This window comes from Lagenorhynchus albirostris, chromosome 16 (genome assembly GCF_949774975.1).
Source record: "Lagenorhynchus albirostris chromosome 16, mLagAlb1.1, whole genome shotgun sequence".
Lineage (NCBI taxonomy): Eukaryota > Metazoa > Chordata > Mammalia > Artiodactyla > Delphinidae > Lagenorhynchus > Lagenorhynchus albirostris.
This window is the reverse complement of record NC_083110.1, coordinates 74184975-74201969: the sequence shown is the minus strand read 5'-3', so window position 1 is coordinate 74201969 and position 16995 is coordinate 74184975. Positions and strand designations below refer to the sequence as shown.

Genomic DNA, 16995 nt, shown 5'->3' with positions numbered 1-16995 from the left:
TAATACAATGAGATGTTATTCTTCTTTTGATTTTTTTCCCAACCATTTCAAAATGTTAAAAAACCGTTCTTAGCTCACGGGCCACACAAGAGCAGGCAGTAAGCTCTCACCTTGTCTCAAGTCGGAAGCAATGTTATCTGGGGGCCATCGGGTGGGCTTTCTGACAGCAACACCGATGGATACTTCGGGGAGCAGAAGAGCCCTTTTTGAATTTCAAACCTTCAAAATGTTAAAACGCAACCTGCATTTTCCTAAACTGTTCTCGAACAGTCCATTGTGGGTGTAACAAACACGAGTATATCCAAGCCTTTTTTGAACCTGTTTACATTTTCAACTCAGAGAGCTTCTGAGAGTAATGAATTGCATCTGTGAAATTACCTGCTGAATGAAGACATATTCCCCTTAAATTATCCTGGAAACTACAATAGTAAAATGTAATTCGTGAGATAAATATTCATGGTCTCGGCTATGGAAAGGGGTCCCGGGCATCCACAACATCTTCTGTTTTTTCCATTTTGCTGGGTGCGGATTTGAACCGTGTGGTCTAACAAGCAGGTCCTTGGGTCTGTGCCCGTCGAGGTGACTGCTCAGCTGGGTGTTAACATTCCCTACTTGCCGATAGTTCATTTGAGATGGCTTGAGAAGAAAAGTGAAGGGCAGCCTAGAGGAGATAAAGTTGGGGTCTCAAGGTGGTCTTTGTGGAAGCCGGGGTGGGCAGGTCTCAACCTGCTGGGGGTGCCCCCATGTTGTCCCAACTCCCATATCAACGTCTCAAGAGCCTGCGTTTGAAATAAAAGTCTTCTCTTCGCTTCTTTCAGGAATACTTGGACCTCTGTCAGCCTCTCGAACCGTATTCACCTTGTTATCCTGACCCGAGATGAAATAAAACGTCTCTCTTCCCTTCTTTCAGGAATACTTGGACCTCAGTCAGCCTCTTGAACAGTATTCACCTAGTTACCCTGACACAAGGAGTTCTTGCTCTTCGGGAGATGATTCTGTTTTCTCTCCGGACCCCATGCCTTACGAACCCTGTCTTCCTCAGTATCCACATAGAAACGGCAGTGTTAAAACATGAATGGGCTTGTCCCCCGTCCGCAAACAGGGCGGCACCAGGAACCTAGCTGTACTGAGCAGGGAGGCCCTGCCTCTGGGAGCCTGTTGTCTTGGCTTGTGTGTGTATATGCATCAGAGGAGTAAATAATTGGAAAAGTAATCAGCACACGTGTAAAGAATTTGTAATCTTCACCAGGAGAAGAAGAATGTTTCTGGGGCAGTGGACTGCCATGGGCCATAACGTTCTGATGACCCACTGTGGGTACTGGCTGTGGACCAGCCAGACTCAAGGCAAACATGCATTCTGCATTTCTTGTGAATTTTGTAATAAATGGAGAAAATATATGTCAGCACATACTTATAGAGCACAATTGCAGTATATAGGTGCTGGGTGTATGTAAATATATTCAAATTATGTATAAATATATATTATATATTTACAAGGAATTATTTTTTGTATTGATTTTAAATGGATGTCCCAATGCACCTAGAGAATTGGTCTCTCTCTCTTTTTTTCTTAAATAGCTATTTGCTAAATGCTGTTCTTACACAGAATTTCTTAATTTTCACCGAGCAGAGGTGGAAAAGTACTTTTGCTTTCAGGGAAAATGGTGTAACATTAATTTATTAATGAATTGGTAATATACAAAACAATTGTTTATAGTTTTTTTGGCTTTTTTTGGTAATTTAAGTGACATTTCTATGCCGGCAGCGCATCAGACTAGCTAACCTTTTGCTTGGACTTAACTAGTTATCAGATCCTTTGAAAAGAAATATTCACAAACTAGGACTGATTTGGGGAAAATGAAGTTTTGATTTATTTGTGTTTCAACTCTGCTGTCAGATGATTGTTCTTAAACCACCTAAATGCCCATGTTAAAAAGAACTCGTTAATAAGAAGGCGTTTTGTTTCGGTGCAGCTCTGTCTTTGGGCCCATAAACGTTTAACTGGGCTCGCCAAGACCAATGGTACCACCGTTCTCTTAAAAAGATGCCTTAGTCCATTCCTCAAGGAGGGCCCTTCGTTGAGATGCTAGCAGAGTGTTCTGCTCTCCGGCAGCTGGCCTTCTGCCCCTGAGTTGCACGTTGATCAGATTAGCCTGTATTCTTCGGCGAATCTTCATAATGGCTTCCAGATTCATTGGCGACAGAGAAGCCTTTTAGAATCTTCATGTCCCATCGAAGAAAATGGAAACACCGAGTTGTTCTGCTGATAGTTTGGGGGATCCTTCCACCTTTTTAAGGAATTGCTTCCGCCTAGCAGGACCTCACCAAAAGAATCCCACGTAATGCCAACGTCAGAATACTGCCACGCTGTCCATTCTGTACGAAAGTGCTGTGTTTTGCTTTCGAAACACCTACTCACTCTGCTGTAGCCATGCAGCATGAATGGAGATGACACTGATTTTTAACGTGCTATGAAATTGGAGAAAGTATTTAATAAAGCCTGTTAATTTTTATACTGACAATAAAAATGTTTCTACAGATATTAATGTTAACAAGACAAAATAAATGTCACGCAGCTTATTTTTTTAATACTCGTGTCTTACCAAATGGTTTCCCGTGTTCGGAGGTGCCGACTCATGCTATGTGGTACGATTGTGCGGAAGGAAGGCAGAGCTGGGGAGGTCTGTTCTTTGCTACAAACGGTGTCTTGTCAGAGGGGTTGTCCGCCACCAGCAGTACCTGCAACAGGTGGGTCCAATGGAAAATCAGAAGAGGCTGGTTCAAGTCCTGGCTCCGTTGCTCCCTGGGACCCCAGGGGAGTCCGTGTTCCTTTCTGGGCCCCAGCCGCTCCCAGAGGAGCACATGAATGGCATCAGAGGGAGCTCTGCAAACGGGCAGCTGTTCTAAGGCGGGGAGGTATTGAGAGGGGAGATAGTCAGAAGGTCTGGATACTGGGCACCTTGAAATCTTTTAGGCTGCCTTCCTCATGATGTAGAATTTGCTTCAAAATCTCAAAAAGACAACTTGAACAAACTTTCAAAATAATTTTACTTATTTCCATGCCACCCAGAATCTGAAGAGGGAAAGGGCTTTTTGGGCCTCTTAACAAATGTGAATCTGTGACTCTTACGGCTTCATTATATTCGCTTGCCAGCCTCAACCCCAGGAAAAGGAGACAAAAACAATCCGGCTTCTGAACTTCAGCCGCGCTCTCAGAACCTTCTGGGGCTGTTGGTGGTTAAAAAGTGCCGTCCTTGGCCAGAACTCAACTTTTCAGTTCAGAATAAAATAAATATTTCTCGGGCTTCCCTGGTGGCCCAGTGGTTGAGAGTCCGCCTGCCGATGCAGGGGACACGGGTTCGTGCCCCAGTCCGGGAGGATCCCACATGCCGCGGAGCAGCTGGGCCCGTGAGCCATGGCCGCTGAGCCTGCGGGTCCGGAGCCTGTGCTCCGCAACGGGAGAGGCCACAACAGTGAGAGGCCAGCATACCGCAAATAAATAAATAAAATAATAAATAAATAAATAAATAAATAAATATTTCTCCTGGGGGGGGGAAGAAGGTGGCATCTTTGTTCTGTTTGAGGCCATTAGTGGTAGAGTGAGGGTCTCACCGGCCAACTGAAGCATGGCCTCAGCCCTCGTTGTGCATTTGCCAATCTCCTGTGCTATTTATTATCAGGACAGGGTTATAATCCCACCCAGAAGAATGGGATTTAAAAAATAAGATAACACGGGAATTCCCTGGGGGTCCAGTGCTTAGGACTCGGCACTTTCGCTGCCTTGACCCGGGTTCAATCCCTGGACGGGGAACCAACCCACAAGCTGCGTGGCACAGCCAAAAAAAAAAAAGATAACATCGTAAATCAAGTATACTTCAATAAAAAAATTAAAATTAAAAAAGGGAAAGCAGCCTTTAGTCACACGTGTTCAGGAAGATTATTCTGCAGCCCTCTGGCCATCTACACCAATGGGCTCCCCTTGGCCAGGCTGCGGGAAGGACTTGCTGGTTCTCCACATCCATGCAAATCCATGGTCCATCTTCTATACTTTTGAGACTGAAGGAGCAGGTTACGGCTTTTTTACAATGTAAGCTATCTTATAAATAGACAAGGTAGATTATACTCCTAGCTGTTGGCCATTTTAGTTTTAGAATTAGATTTGTCATCAAGGGAACGAAGGTAATGTGGTCCATGAGAAGGACGGGAGCTACTTCTTTTTTGATACCTACCCCAAATAAACCGACACGGGCAAGGCTTGGTAAGAATCCTGGAGCATAAGGCTTCCCCCTGCCCCGCTTAGCTTAGCCCACCTCCCACCCTGAGACTTAAGGAAACAATGGGAATGAGTAGAAACACAGTGTGATTGTCATCGAGACATGAAGAACCAAAAGTTGCAGGCATCTTGGTGAGGAAGGAGGGGTTCCTGACGCTGCTGTCTCCAGCCCGGAAGCGGGGTGATTCGAGAGGCTGCTCAAGGTCTAGCTGGTGGCGAACTTGGAAAGGATGCGTGGATGGAGAAGCACGGTGGAGAAGTCAGGCCTTCAGGGGCGTTGGGTGGATTCCCTGAGAACCGGGTACCTTTTCTTCTCTCAGCTTCTCCATCCCTTGTTACCTCAGGGAGCTCGCCTCCACCAGATGTTTTGGGAAGTTCCTTGATGCCACGCATAGGAAACTAAAACGTGCAGTTACAGTAAACAATCTGACAGACTTGAACAGCTGAGGATTGAGGACCCAGGCCCCATTCTGGAAACAAGATGTTGGTCTGCTAGCTTGTACTGTATAATTGAGGCTCTAGGAGGGCTAGGTACAGAGACCACTATTACAGATCAGGAATTTGAGGGTCTGCTTGAGGTTCCTAAGTGTCACATGGCTGGGAAATGGTCTAAGTAAACAAGGCTGCAGCCTTATGCCATCCAGGAGGAAGACAATGGATGGTGGATTGGGAGGGAACTGGATTGGTTGATTTCTTATAGCTGGGTGATGTCGGGCAAGTCCTGGATTCTTTCTGGACCTTCGTTTCCTCAGCTGTAAAACTGGTTATCACCAGTGTCACAGTCTTACCATGAGGGCTGCCCATAGGAGCTTAGCTCAGCTCTGGCAGGTGGTACTCTATTAATAAACAGTTTTCTCTTCCTGAGAACCTGTTTTTGTGTATTTGTGATTTTTTAGTATATATTCACAAGATGGTACAACCATTACCACTGTCCAGAACATTTTCCTCGCTCCAAAAAGAAGGCCTGTCCCAGTTAGCAGTCACTCCCCACTGCCCCCTTCTCCCAGCCCTGGCAACCACCCATCTGCTATTTGCCTGCTCTAGCCATTTCACATAAATGGAATCATATATGGCCTTTTGTGTCTAGCTTCTTTCACTTACCATAATGTTTTCAAGGTTCGTTCATGTTGTAGCGTATATCAGTACTTCATTCCTTTTTTATTGGCAAATCATATTCCATTGTGTGGATAGGTACACATTGTGCTTATCCATTCATCAGTTGATGGGTATTTGGCTTGTTTCCACTTTTTGGCTGTTACGAACAGTGCTGCTATTAACATTTGTGTACAAGTTTTGCGTAGTCGTATGTTTTCGTTTTTCTTGGCTGTCTACCTAGCAGTGGCATTGCTGGGTCATATGGTCACTCTGTGTTTAACCTTTGAGGAACTGCCAGACTGTTTTCCAAAATGGTTGCACTGTTTCACATTCCCATTAGTGTATGAGAGTTCCATTTTCTCTCTATTCTTGCCAATACTTGTTATTGTTCATACTTTTTATTATAGCCATTCTAGTGGGTGTAAAAGGTCTTCCTAAGATTTCAATAGCTGAGGAAATAAGACTTCGATCATGGATCAAGGTACATAATAGCTACTGGGTTTTCTAAAACAAGATATTTCAGTGAATTGGCTGGCTTTTGCACCTATAAACTGGCCAAGAGAGCTAAGAGGGCTCAGTGGAGCTTCACGGAGTAGAGGGCCTGAGAAATTGATCAATTCCATGTCTTTCCTCTTGACTGAGAAAGGAAGGAAGCACTAACGCGTGATGCAGAGGGACAGAGATTCTTTCTGGCTGGAATCCTTGAGTGCCTCTCTGCCCCATGTCCCCAGTTTTATAGCAAATAAAGTCTAGTGAGCTTGAGCAATCCCCTGGGACCGATTAATGCACCATTACTTATGTATGCACATTGGAGTCGTCCTTATCCAGCCTGCATTTTGATGTTATTTATTTTTTGATGTTTTTGAAGATGAAAGCGAAGTTTATCTTCTCTCACGTTTCATTCCTTGGAAGCCTTGAAATGACTTGGCTGGGCAAGGACTACAGAAGCCTTCCACGTCTTAAGTGACATTCTGGAATGGGGCCCCTCTGTGTCCTCTTTTCCTCAGGGTTTCCGGGGGTTTTGATGAAGCTGCCAAACACTGTTCCAATGTTGGCCACTGAAGCAGCCACACCAACTGTGGCAGCCCCAGCACCAATAAACTTGGCCGCTGCGTCGGTGTCCCAGGGGCTTCAAAATTGCCTCCAAGGCCTGTCTCACAGGTCACATGAGGTGCTACAGAAGACAGTGGATATGAGGACAGTCAGTGCCGATCATCTGGAAACTCCAGCAGCCCTTGCCATCCTCCCGGGACCTTTGAAATAAAAGGCAGTGGATTTCTTTTATTTGCAAAGTTGAATTCTAGGGTATGTAGTTTAGTGACGGAATTAGACTTAAAATACATTTGCAGGTAAGTAATCTATCTCTCTTCCCGTGACTCAGGATACTGCCTTCTGTTGGGTTGTGTGTTCTTGAGTCTCTTTTTCCCTCTAATTCTTTAGTTGACGACACTTAACTGAATCTTGCCTGCATCGCTTACAAGTCAAAATCCTCAGCATAATGTACTTGGAAAGGGACAGATTTATGGATTTATAAATTAAGAATAAAGGAGGAAATGTTTTCTTGGTCTGTAAATGGCGTGACAAATGATCCCTTTCTCAAGTGAGAGTTGAGTTCAGTGAGATTTTACTAAACACAGTGCCTGCTACATAGCACTCAAATATTAGCTGTTCTTTTATTTATCTATCGATCGAGCAATCTAGATGTAGACAGACATAGATGTAGAGACAGATATAAAGAAAAATATATGTACATGTATGTGTTTATAATTGTCATTTTTACCAAAGAAACTTATTCATGAAATTGCTAGTTAATTGTGAATTTCACTAGGACCATGTCTCCCCCACTTTTGTAAACAAACAAACAAAAAAAATAAGTTTTAACTCAGTGAAAATAATGATCAAAATTTTTTTAAATCATGAAATTATGTTTACAACAGTGAACCTGTTATGTTCCCCTTTTATTTTTTTTATTGAAGAATAGTTGATGTACAATGTTAATTATATTCCCCTTTTAAAACAAGCATTTGCTCATAAATACTGCCAGGCAATGCCCTGGATAAGCTTTAAGGGACGATTCAATGCTTTCAGGACTGTACCAGCCAAGCTGGTGAAGGGTTTACGTACCACAGTTTAAAAAAAAAAAAAAAAAGCAGACCAGATCAAAAATGTAAAAGTTTGGAAGGGTTTTTTGCAAGGGAAGCTCCTCTCTGGCTCTGCATGTGATGTCGTTATAAGCAAATAAAAACTGGTACCGTGACAAATGGAAATATCACATGGAAAAAATAGAGGAGGCCTGAAGCAGTGCTGTCCAAGGATTATGATTGTAAATTGTTCAGGGGCGGTCCCAATGAATCTTCGAGAGTTGTGAAATTAGCATAAGTTCCCACACAGGGTTGGAAATGTTGAAATAAGCTCTCTCCGTTCTGTGGGGAAGTTCATCAGGGAATCTGGCCGACTACAGGCATCTCTCATTGCTGCTAATCGTACTGTAGAAGTTTAAATGGGAGAAGATGGCCAGAGCCTTATTCAGAATAGGAGCTGCCTTTTTACATTGTTTTGTGAGTTGACTTGCTGCCTCTTCTGGAAAAAGGCTAACTGTATCTGTGCATATACTAACACAGCAGGAGAAGAAATCAGAAACCTAGACTCCTTCCTGGCCTGGTCTTTATTCCCCATGAGACTAGCCCTTTGGTTGCTTCTAAGTGGATTTAGATTTAACCAAAATACAGCAGTTCCTGGTTCATTTTGGCCATCACCCCGTAGTAGCCAGAGCCGGGAATGAAAAAGGCAAAGACAAAACGTTAAACCAGAAACTGGCAGTGAAATGACTGGGGCTAGGGGTGTGGCTAGTGGGGGAGCTTGTCTCGCTCTCGTGCAGCACAGGGGTGGACAAACTATGGCCCACAGGCCAAATCTGGCAGCCCACCTGCTGTTTTGTACTGCTTGCAAGCTAACCATTTTTAAATGGTTGAAAGAAAGATGTATCTTGTGACATGTGAAAATTACATAACCCTCAAATTTCAGTGCTTATAAATAAAGTTTTATTGGCACACAGCCATGCTTATTCATTTATCTATTGTATATGGCCACTTCAGTGCATATTTTATCGGAGAGCTGAGTAGTTTCAACAGAGACCAAATGGCCCACAAGTAAGGATATCTACTGTCTGTTACCCTTTACAAAAAAGTTGACGGACCCCTGGTTTAGATAATGATGTACCAGGTGGATGCCAGGCCCATGCAAGCGGCTTGTGGTCAAGGACAGTAGCAAATAACAAGGTTCTGAAATTGGGGGATGCTTTCAGGATCAGGGTCCACTTGAAAGGCCTGGGCAGGTGGGGATGAAAGTCATGAAAAATACCCTTTGGCCAAGCGGGATGTTTTGAGATCCTTTGGAGACAGTTAGCGGCCAATGTGATGTGTCAAGACAAGCCTCCCTGGCGCCGTTTCTCCCCTGGAGCGCCGTGTACCAGCATGCCCGGTACTCTTCCAAACAAGGTTGCCACAGACAGCCCCAAACCAAAGCCTAAATAAATAACGTGGTTCTCTCAGAAGCGGGGAAGGAGAGCGGTTGACATTCGGATTTGAATGATGCTTGTTTGGCAGGAAGTAAATCTGATCTCTCCCAGCGAAAGAGCACCTTTGGACCGTCACACTCTGTATTCCTCTGCAGGGCTGGGACACTGTGGTCAGGGGGCAGGGTGGCCCTCCTTACGGTCTTGTTGGCTGGACCTTATTTTCCATCACTCCGGTGTTCTCGCGTGCATTAAGATTTTCATGGATGAGATGGTAGGCACACATTCTGGTCCAAGCTTCTCCCTGAACACAAAGGCCGTCAGAGGACAGATCACGTTGGTGCTGAGTTCACCTGGACCCATCACTGAGCGTGACTTCTGTTTGCTTCCCTAAATCTGGAGTTAAAGTTATCTCTAAAGGTCAGATTGCTGAAGGCTTGAAATGACAGAGCCCCTTATCCCATAAATCAACAAGCGACTCTCCCACGTACACAGATCCAGAAAAAAAAAAAAAAAACCCTACATATGCAATAAATGTATGTATGCAGGTAATAAAAATGCTTGGATCTGGTCTCAGCTTTTTCCTTGTCTTCTAAATGAGGTTTAAAGCAAATCAAGCACTAAGCCCTTATTTTTCTGACCTGAAAGCAGGTGAGTTTAGTCAAGTGCAGGATATATGACATGAAGGGGACCCCTGGGAAAGGAAGCCGAGGTGTGTGTAGCTGCTCTGGGGAAGCTGAGCCTTTGGCAGCTCCCCAGAGTGAAAGCCGGGGCGGGTGCGAGGGAGAAGGCGAGGATGTAAGTGGTTATCCCTTGAAAGGTACACATTGTTGGCCTGACCTGATTTACATGGCACCTGTAGACCCAAAGAGAACCTGAGAAGGGGCCCCTGGGCAGCGGCCGGGCGGGGATTTGTGGTTGCCTGTGTGTGTGCACACGCACCATTGTAGATGAGGTTTTTAGAGCTTTTCAGAAAAATAAAAACATTCCGAATTCCTCTGGTCGCCCCACGACATAGGGCCTCCTGGTTATTTAAGATCTCATGGGACGCAAGCACACCTTAGGAGAGTTCAGATCCGTTCCACATCTACAGAGGAGCACACTGGCTGTTAAGAAGGAAAGAGGTGGGAGGGCAGAGGTGGTTCAAGAATCTCTTCACAGAACTGGTGGAGGGTCTGCAATCGGTGTGGAAGGTGGTTTGAGGATTTAAGGAGTTGGTCTGGGGCTGCTTTTCCATTGCAAGCGTTCCGCTTTTATGTAAATCAAATGGTTTGGTTGTTGATGTTGCTGCATTTCAGGGCTTGGAGATTGGACAGGGGGCGTTGAAAGGTCCCTAACCCCCCTGCCCCCACTGCCCACCTCTTCTGAGAGGTCTAATTAGCCTGAGCAGTTTCATTTCTCAGGCCTTCTCCCCAGAAGTCCCTCAGACCAAGTTTCTAACCACTCCTGAGCACCCCTGCTCCCCAGCCACAGCAGGCAGCGAGGAGCACAGAGCATCCTTTCTTGCCCCTGAAGAAGTCGTGCATGACTCCAGCTGGTGCGGGGCCCCGCTCCACGGGATGAACGCGGGGCAGTGTCTGTCCTGCACAGCAGAAACGTTGTCAGAGTTTGTGCAAAGGGAGGCTCCGGTGGAGTGTTTCACTTAGCTCCCATGAGGCAGAACCAAGGGTCACGGTGCATTCTAGAAATGTGTGGCCACACCCTGTTTCCAGGGGAGGAAAGGCTATTTGGGTAGAGTTGACATTGGGTGAGGAGAATGGGGGATGGTACCTGCAGAGATGGCCCTTTAAGACTGTCCCAAAGGACATTTGTGAAGTTGCTTTGTCAGGGGACAACTTCTGAGATGACATAGATGTTCATTCTAGCACTCTCCACCAAGCCAGCCAGTCATGAACTATGTGCTGTGGGCCCAGCACTGCACCAGGGATGGAGGGTGTATTAGCCATTATTCATTGTTGAAGGGTCCTATAGTTCCCTCTTGCTGCTATAAGAAGTTACCACAAACTTGGTGGCTTAACACAAGCAGAATTTATTCTGCCACCATTCGAGACCCAAATCAAGATATCAACAGGGATGTGCTCCTTCTAAAGGCTCCAGGGGAGAATGTGTCTTTGCTTCCTCCAGCTTCTGGCAGCTCCAGGCATTCCTTGGCTTGTGGCTGCATCACTGCCATCTCTGTCTCTGTCTCCGCATGGCTTCTCCTCTTCTCCTTATGATCTCTACTCCTTTGTGCGTCTCAGATGACACTTGTCACTGGATCTAGGGACCACCTTCATGGTCCAGGTTGATCACATCTTGAAAGTCTTAATTTAATGATATCTGCAAAGACTTTGTTTCCCAAAAAGTTCGCATTCACAGGTTCCAGGGGTTAGGACATGGACATATTTGGGGGTTGGGGGGGCACTATTCAACCTGTTACGGAGGAGGAGGGTGGGATATTTGAGACTTGGTGGCCTCTCAAATAATTTTACAATCAGGTTGGTGGATCTGGGGGCTCCCATTTTATCCGAGGGCCTTCTGGTGTCCTGACTGGCCAGAGCAGTAAACCCGTTCCCTGCCTGACCCTGGCGAGAAGGGGACTCAGCGGGGGTGGGTCTTCCTAGCATCTCCTTTCATGTTCGCACCGCTCTCCCGAGACAGGTGCAGGGAGTTGAGGCAATGTAGTCACAGTTCCACAGCTGCCACGTGGGAGACTGGGATCCAAACCCGAGCTGGCCTGTTTCTAGATTTGGGAGGCTTTCCTCAATGTGCGTACTTCCGGCAACTGCCCAGCAGTTAGTCCCTCCCTGCTGGGTGAGCTTTGCATGAGGTGGTGACCCATACTTGACCTTCTTGGAGGATAGAACAGGCTGAGAAGGAATGCACGTGACCCAGGTCAGAGGAAACCTTGAGGGTCATTCCCTGGTGGACAACGGAGTCAACAGTGAGAAAATCTGTCCATGTGAAGGGGAGTTTTTAAGGAAAGAATGGTTACCTGGGCTGACTGGGGTAGATCTCAGCCCAGGTCTCTGTGGAATAGGCCTCCTGGAGATGGAAGAGATTCGGGTCTGGGGGAGGGTGTCAGGCATGGGAACTGAGGGGTGAGGGTGGCGTGACGCACCCTGGGTGGTGGCTGGCCACAGCGAGGTTGCTCTTTCTCCCTCTTCTTTGAGTCTGTGCTCGTCTTAGTCTGCTTGGGCAGCCATAAAAAATACCACAGACTGAGGAGCTTAAACAACAGACATCCACTTCTCACAGCTCTGGAGGCTTGAAGTCCAGGACATGGCTTCAGGCAATTTGGTTTGGGGAAGAGCTCTCTCCTTGGCTTGCAGATGGCCACCTTCCCACTGTGTCCTTACATAGCCTCTCCTCAATGCCTGTGGGGACAGAGACAGGACAGGGAGGGAGAGAGGACTCTGCTCCTCTTGGTTTAAGGCCACCAATCCTATTGGATTAGGGCCTCACCCTTATAACATCACTCATCTTTAATTACATCCCTAAAGGCCCTATCTCCAAATGCAGTCACATTAGGGAACAGAGGCTTCCACGTGAGTTGAGGAGGGACACAATTCAGTCCATAGCTGTCCTTTTGCCTCTCTTCCTCCTCTCCTTTCCTTCCTGGTCTCATGTCCAGCCCTCAGACCTTGTCCCCCCGGGATACAGGCTGCATTTCTCCACAGACCTCAGCCAGGGGCTGTAGACACGACACCTGTCTCTCCAAGCCAGTGGGGTAGCTTCTGAGTAGCCATGGGCTTCAAAGCCAGGGCTGGCATCTCCTGCCCGCCCTCACTGGATGGACCGCAGGGAGCCCTCTCGGCCTTCACGTGGGGGTGAGAGGGGGGCAGAGTGAGGCAGGCCGCCCAGCCCAGTGGAGTTCAGGAGCTGGGCTTGAAACCCAGCTCAGCCCTCACCAGCCAGATGGCCCTGGGCAAGCCATTTAGTCCCTTGAGCCTCAGGTTTCTCATCTATAATGTAGGGGCAGTTATCATCTCTGGCCCCACCCCCCCCAACACAGCTGTTGTCCAGTAACTTTGGGAAAAGCCCTGGAAAGAGGCAAAACAGAAAGAGGTCTAAAGGGCAACTGCAAGCGTGATTGTAAATAAAAGCCTTAAGGTCTCGGTCACGAAGAAGATACCTCTGCCCAGACCCCCAAGTTCACAGGGGAGCTTCGGGCATGACGGAATGAGTCTTGGGTCCCGTGGGGGGGTGACCCTCTGCTGCGGACAAAGCGGTGTGGATTCTCTGGTTCTTTCTGGCTGCTCGAGGCACATGGTTCCAGAGAAAGAGAGACCCAGTTCTCCCAGGGCACAGGGGAACATCATTTCTCTGGAGAAAAAGGCATACTTGCTATGTGTCCTCTGATGTCAGGATACCCCCCAGGATGAGAGTGGCCCGGCAGTCCTGGCCCCTGCACTTGTCAGATAAACACAGATAAATATCCTGTCCTTTGCCACATCCGGGGTTCTGAAAGAAAATACCATCAAAGAGAAAGGAGAAAAAGCGATTTTCTTTCCAGGTAACGAATCTGTGTTTTGTTTTGTTTTGTTTTGTTTTTTTAAACTGAGTTATCTAGAAAGAGGGTGGGCTACTTGGTTGATCTTTCAAAACAACAGAAATGTGGTCCCAGAAGGAGTTGTTAAGTTGGACCTAAGGCAGAGCTACCCACGGCTGTCTCTATGTGGCCAGGAAAGTTGTAGGAGGGGCAGAGTGTGCAAAGATGCTGAAAATGGCCCATTTTTAACTGAGACACTCTCTCTTCTTACAGTATTTGGGATTTTATTGCCTAGAAATGGGTGGGCCAGCCTTTCATGATAGAGACCACCCTCAGTTTACTGTGACCTTCTCTTGGCCTTCTCCTTGCTGTGTGACCTTGGGTAAGATGATAAACACTTCTGAGCCTCCATTGCCTCATCTTCAAAATGCAGGCAAAGAAATGGACAAGGGTACCTACCTTCCAGGCTTACTGTAAGGCTGAGGCGTGATGAGATTGCCTAGAGTCTCAATGCCTCAGCAAATCCCTGTGGAGCACACAGGGGTGGGAAAACAGGTCACCATATCACAGGAGCCTCACTGAGACTTCAGTTTATCAGCTCTTTTTCCTTCTGGAGGTTAGGGAGATTCCTCATGAGAAATCACCTGAAAACCAAGAGGGGAGTACAGAGGGCTGCACCCACCTGAATTCCTGAACCATTAACTCAGGGTCACCTCTGATTCCCAGAAAACACCTCTTACGCGTTGAATGGTTTCCATCAGCTGAGGGCATAGCATCCCAGGCTGTAGGTGGCCAAGTGCTTGGAATTCACCTCATCCTAGCCCCTCCTTTCACAGGCCCGGAGAAGGGGGAGCTGGCAGCTGGCCCAGCGACATACCGAGGAGTTAGTCAAAGAGCTGGGACAGGAACCCAAGTCTCCCGGCTTCTAGTATCAAGATAGTGCCTAACAAACGAGTCCTCTCTTTTCTTTCCTTCTCTTGACATGTTGAAATTCTGCCTCAGTCCTGATTAGCACGGGACAGAAGAGACCTCAGATGGTGCCGGCAAGCTGGGCTGTGTTTGGCCCATGTTGTGTTTCAGTTTTTTTGGACTGGGTTCTCAGTGTTAAAATTCAGAAGATTTCACATAAACATGCATCTCTCAAGCTCCCCCTGGAAATTCAGGTGTTGGTGACACTGGCATCACATGGCCACAGTGGCCAGAGCAGATTAGCATTTGTCCCCTCGTGACCAGGCACATGAGCTCCACCTGTCAGCCCCTACCTGGCCAGCCTCGCTTCTCAATGCACCTGCCTGGGCTCAGTGGGCCTGAGCCTGTGGCACCTGAGTAGACCTTGCTTACCTAGGAAGGGTCTGTCTTCCCAGCCCATCAGACAGCACTTCTGAACAACAGGTGGTTCCTGTTTTTCTGCTACTTTGTTTTCTCAACCAGTTAACCTGGCTTCAGGTAAAAGAGAAAGCAATAAGGCATCCCATTCCATAAGGAAGTTATTTTTCTAACGTCCCATTTGAAAACTGTGAACTTTCCAGAAGAAACTCTTGTTTTCTTTCCACGTTGACCTAGTTGCAAAGGAAAATCTCATTTTCTTAAAGAGCCTCGATCTTGCTGGTGTGGTGTGTGGACAGACCGGTCAGCCTTTCCATTAGGAACACTTTCCTGGGCTTTAAAAACCCAGCCATAAAGATGTGTTTTGGACCGAAATTGGTCCTCCCCCAGTGGAACCTGGGAATCTTTATTTCAAGGACTCTTTCAAAACATCTTTCACTCTTGAAGTGCAAATGTGTGTGGTTTGCGGCCTCCTCAACCACGATTGGGGTTTGGGATTTTGCTGCATGACGTTTTTCCAACATTTAATTTTAAAGCCATCATCTTCTCTATTTATTTCCGTGGTTAAAATTGTTTTTTTCTTTTTCTATTGGGAGAGGATTGCACGAAAGGGGACTTTGTCCATCATTCCCAGTTGGGGTACACACGGACATGGGGCCTTGGTAGAGTCCCTAGTGTGGATGTCTCTTAAGTGTGTTAATTTATATCACCCGACAAGAGTCAGTGGACGTGATTCAATTACGAGTTAAGAAGAGGTTGCCTTCCCAGTACTGCTTTGCTTATTATTCTTGTTTTGATCCTTGCCTCCCCTTTGCAGGTATTTTTGATGATCTTGCTGGCTTTAATGATCAGGAGATAGAGTTCCAGGCTTGAGATGATTGTTCTGGGGGGAAATTTTGAAAATCTACTCTGTATCAATTAGTCATTTGTATTTTTCAAGAATTACTTGCCGTGTGAAGTATGAAGAGTTGGCCTACAGAAAATGGCCCAATACGTGTCCATTTGCTCCATTCATGCCAAGTTACTCAAGTCTTCTCCTCTTCCTCACTCCCTAACTTGGTCAAGACCGTTCATCAGCCTCCCAAACCGGAGACTCTGGATGTGGCCTTGACTCCTCCCTCTTGTCCTCTCCCACGTCCAGTAGCCACCACTTCCTGTCCATTGTCCTGTCCTGGCTCTGTCCCTCTCATTCCCATCTCCATAACCATGGCCTTCCCTCTGTCCTCCCATCTCTTTGCCTCCTGACTAGCCCGGCTCTCTCCGTCTCTCCCTGGCCAGGCCACCCTCCACCCTCTACCAGTTTTAGTCCTAAAAATGTCACGTCTCATCCCATTCCATTCTCTTGCTTAAAAAAACTTTTGTTGGCCCCTGCCGTCTCAGGATAAAATCCAAACTCTGCAGCATGACGTACTAACCAACTTTCCAGGCTTGTCATTCACCACTCCCCGCTGAGACCTTATGTTCCCGTCACTCTGAACCCATCATTCCATGGACAACCTCTCCACTAATCAACGTTCTGTTCTCTATATCTAGAATGGCTTTCCCCAGACGCCTTTCTTTGGCAAACTGTTTCAAGGCCCAGGTCAAACATCACAGCCCTTGGAAGTCTTTCCTGGTCTCTTGCACGTGGAGTTAGAATTTTATCCAAAGCTCAGCAATGGTGTTTGTCATGAACTGTGGTTTCTCTTTCTTTGGGTCTTATCTTCCCCTAGACTACGAATACTTTGAAGATATTATTCCAGATATTATTTGAAGATATTATTCCAGATTCCTTGGGTAGGAAGGCTGATAAATGGCTGGCTCACTTTTGGGAACAGATCATCTAAAACCTGAAATCCTGATCTGAACAGATACCTCCTAGGGAGTATCAAACCTCAGGGACAAAGGCAGAGACACACTGGTCCCTTCATTATCACCTTCATCACCACCCTTGTCCTTTGGGAGTGTCTCTGAGGTCAGCAAATAGACACTGTGCAAGTCTGCAAGCCCAAGTGTGACTGAGAGTTTTCTGTCTGTTTGTCCAGGACACAGGTTTATACACGAATGCCCCAGCGTGACTCCTGCGTGTGGCTGAAGTCTCCCTGGGGGACACCTGTCAGGAGAGCCAAGGTAATTACCTCCTTCCTGGAGGGATGTGGATGGGTTCATCTGTCTGGTATGTTTAGGTACAGTCTTCCCTGGAGGTGGGGTCCTGAACCAGGACTCCTCCCAGATCTAGTCCACTTTGGAGGCAGGTGGGCTGGAAAGAACAGAGGCTGAAGACTGTGCCTCACTGGGGTTCCAGTGCAGCTCTGACACCAAGGGAGGTGTTTGCTG

General features: G+C 46.9%; 1 protein-coding gene across 8 annotated transcripts in view; it reads left to right on the top strand.

Moving 5' to 3' along the window:
• Positions 1–16995, top strand: part of FGFR2 (fibroblast growth factor receptor 2) — a 190977-nt gene that overhangs the window by 140391 nt on the left and 33591 nt on the right. For 5 of the 8 annotated variants that reach the window (XM_060125347.1, XM_060125346.1, XM_060125353.1 and 2 more), the window contains one exon: positions 911–2589. In XM_060125347.1, the coding sequence (XP_059981330.1) occupies positions 911–1075 (165 nt within the window). In that variant the 3' untranslated portion in view covers positions 1076–2589. Of the gene's footprint in view, positions 1–818; positions 2590–16703; positions 16789–16995 lie in introns of those variants that run through there. The other 3 variants (XM_060125350.1, XM_060125351.1, XM_060125348.1) reach the window with 2 other exon arrangements.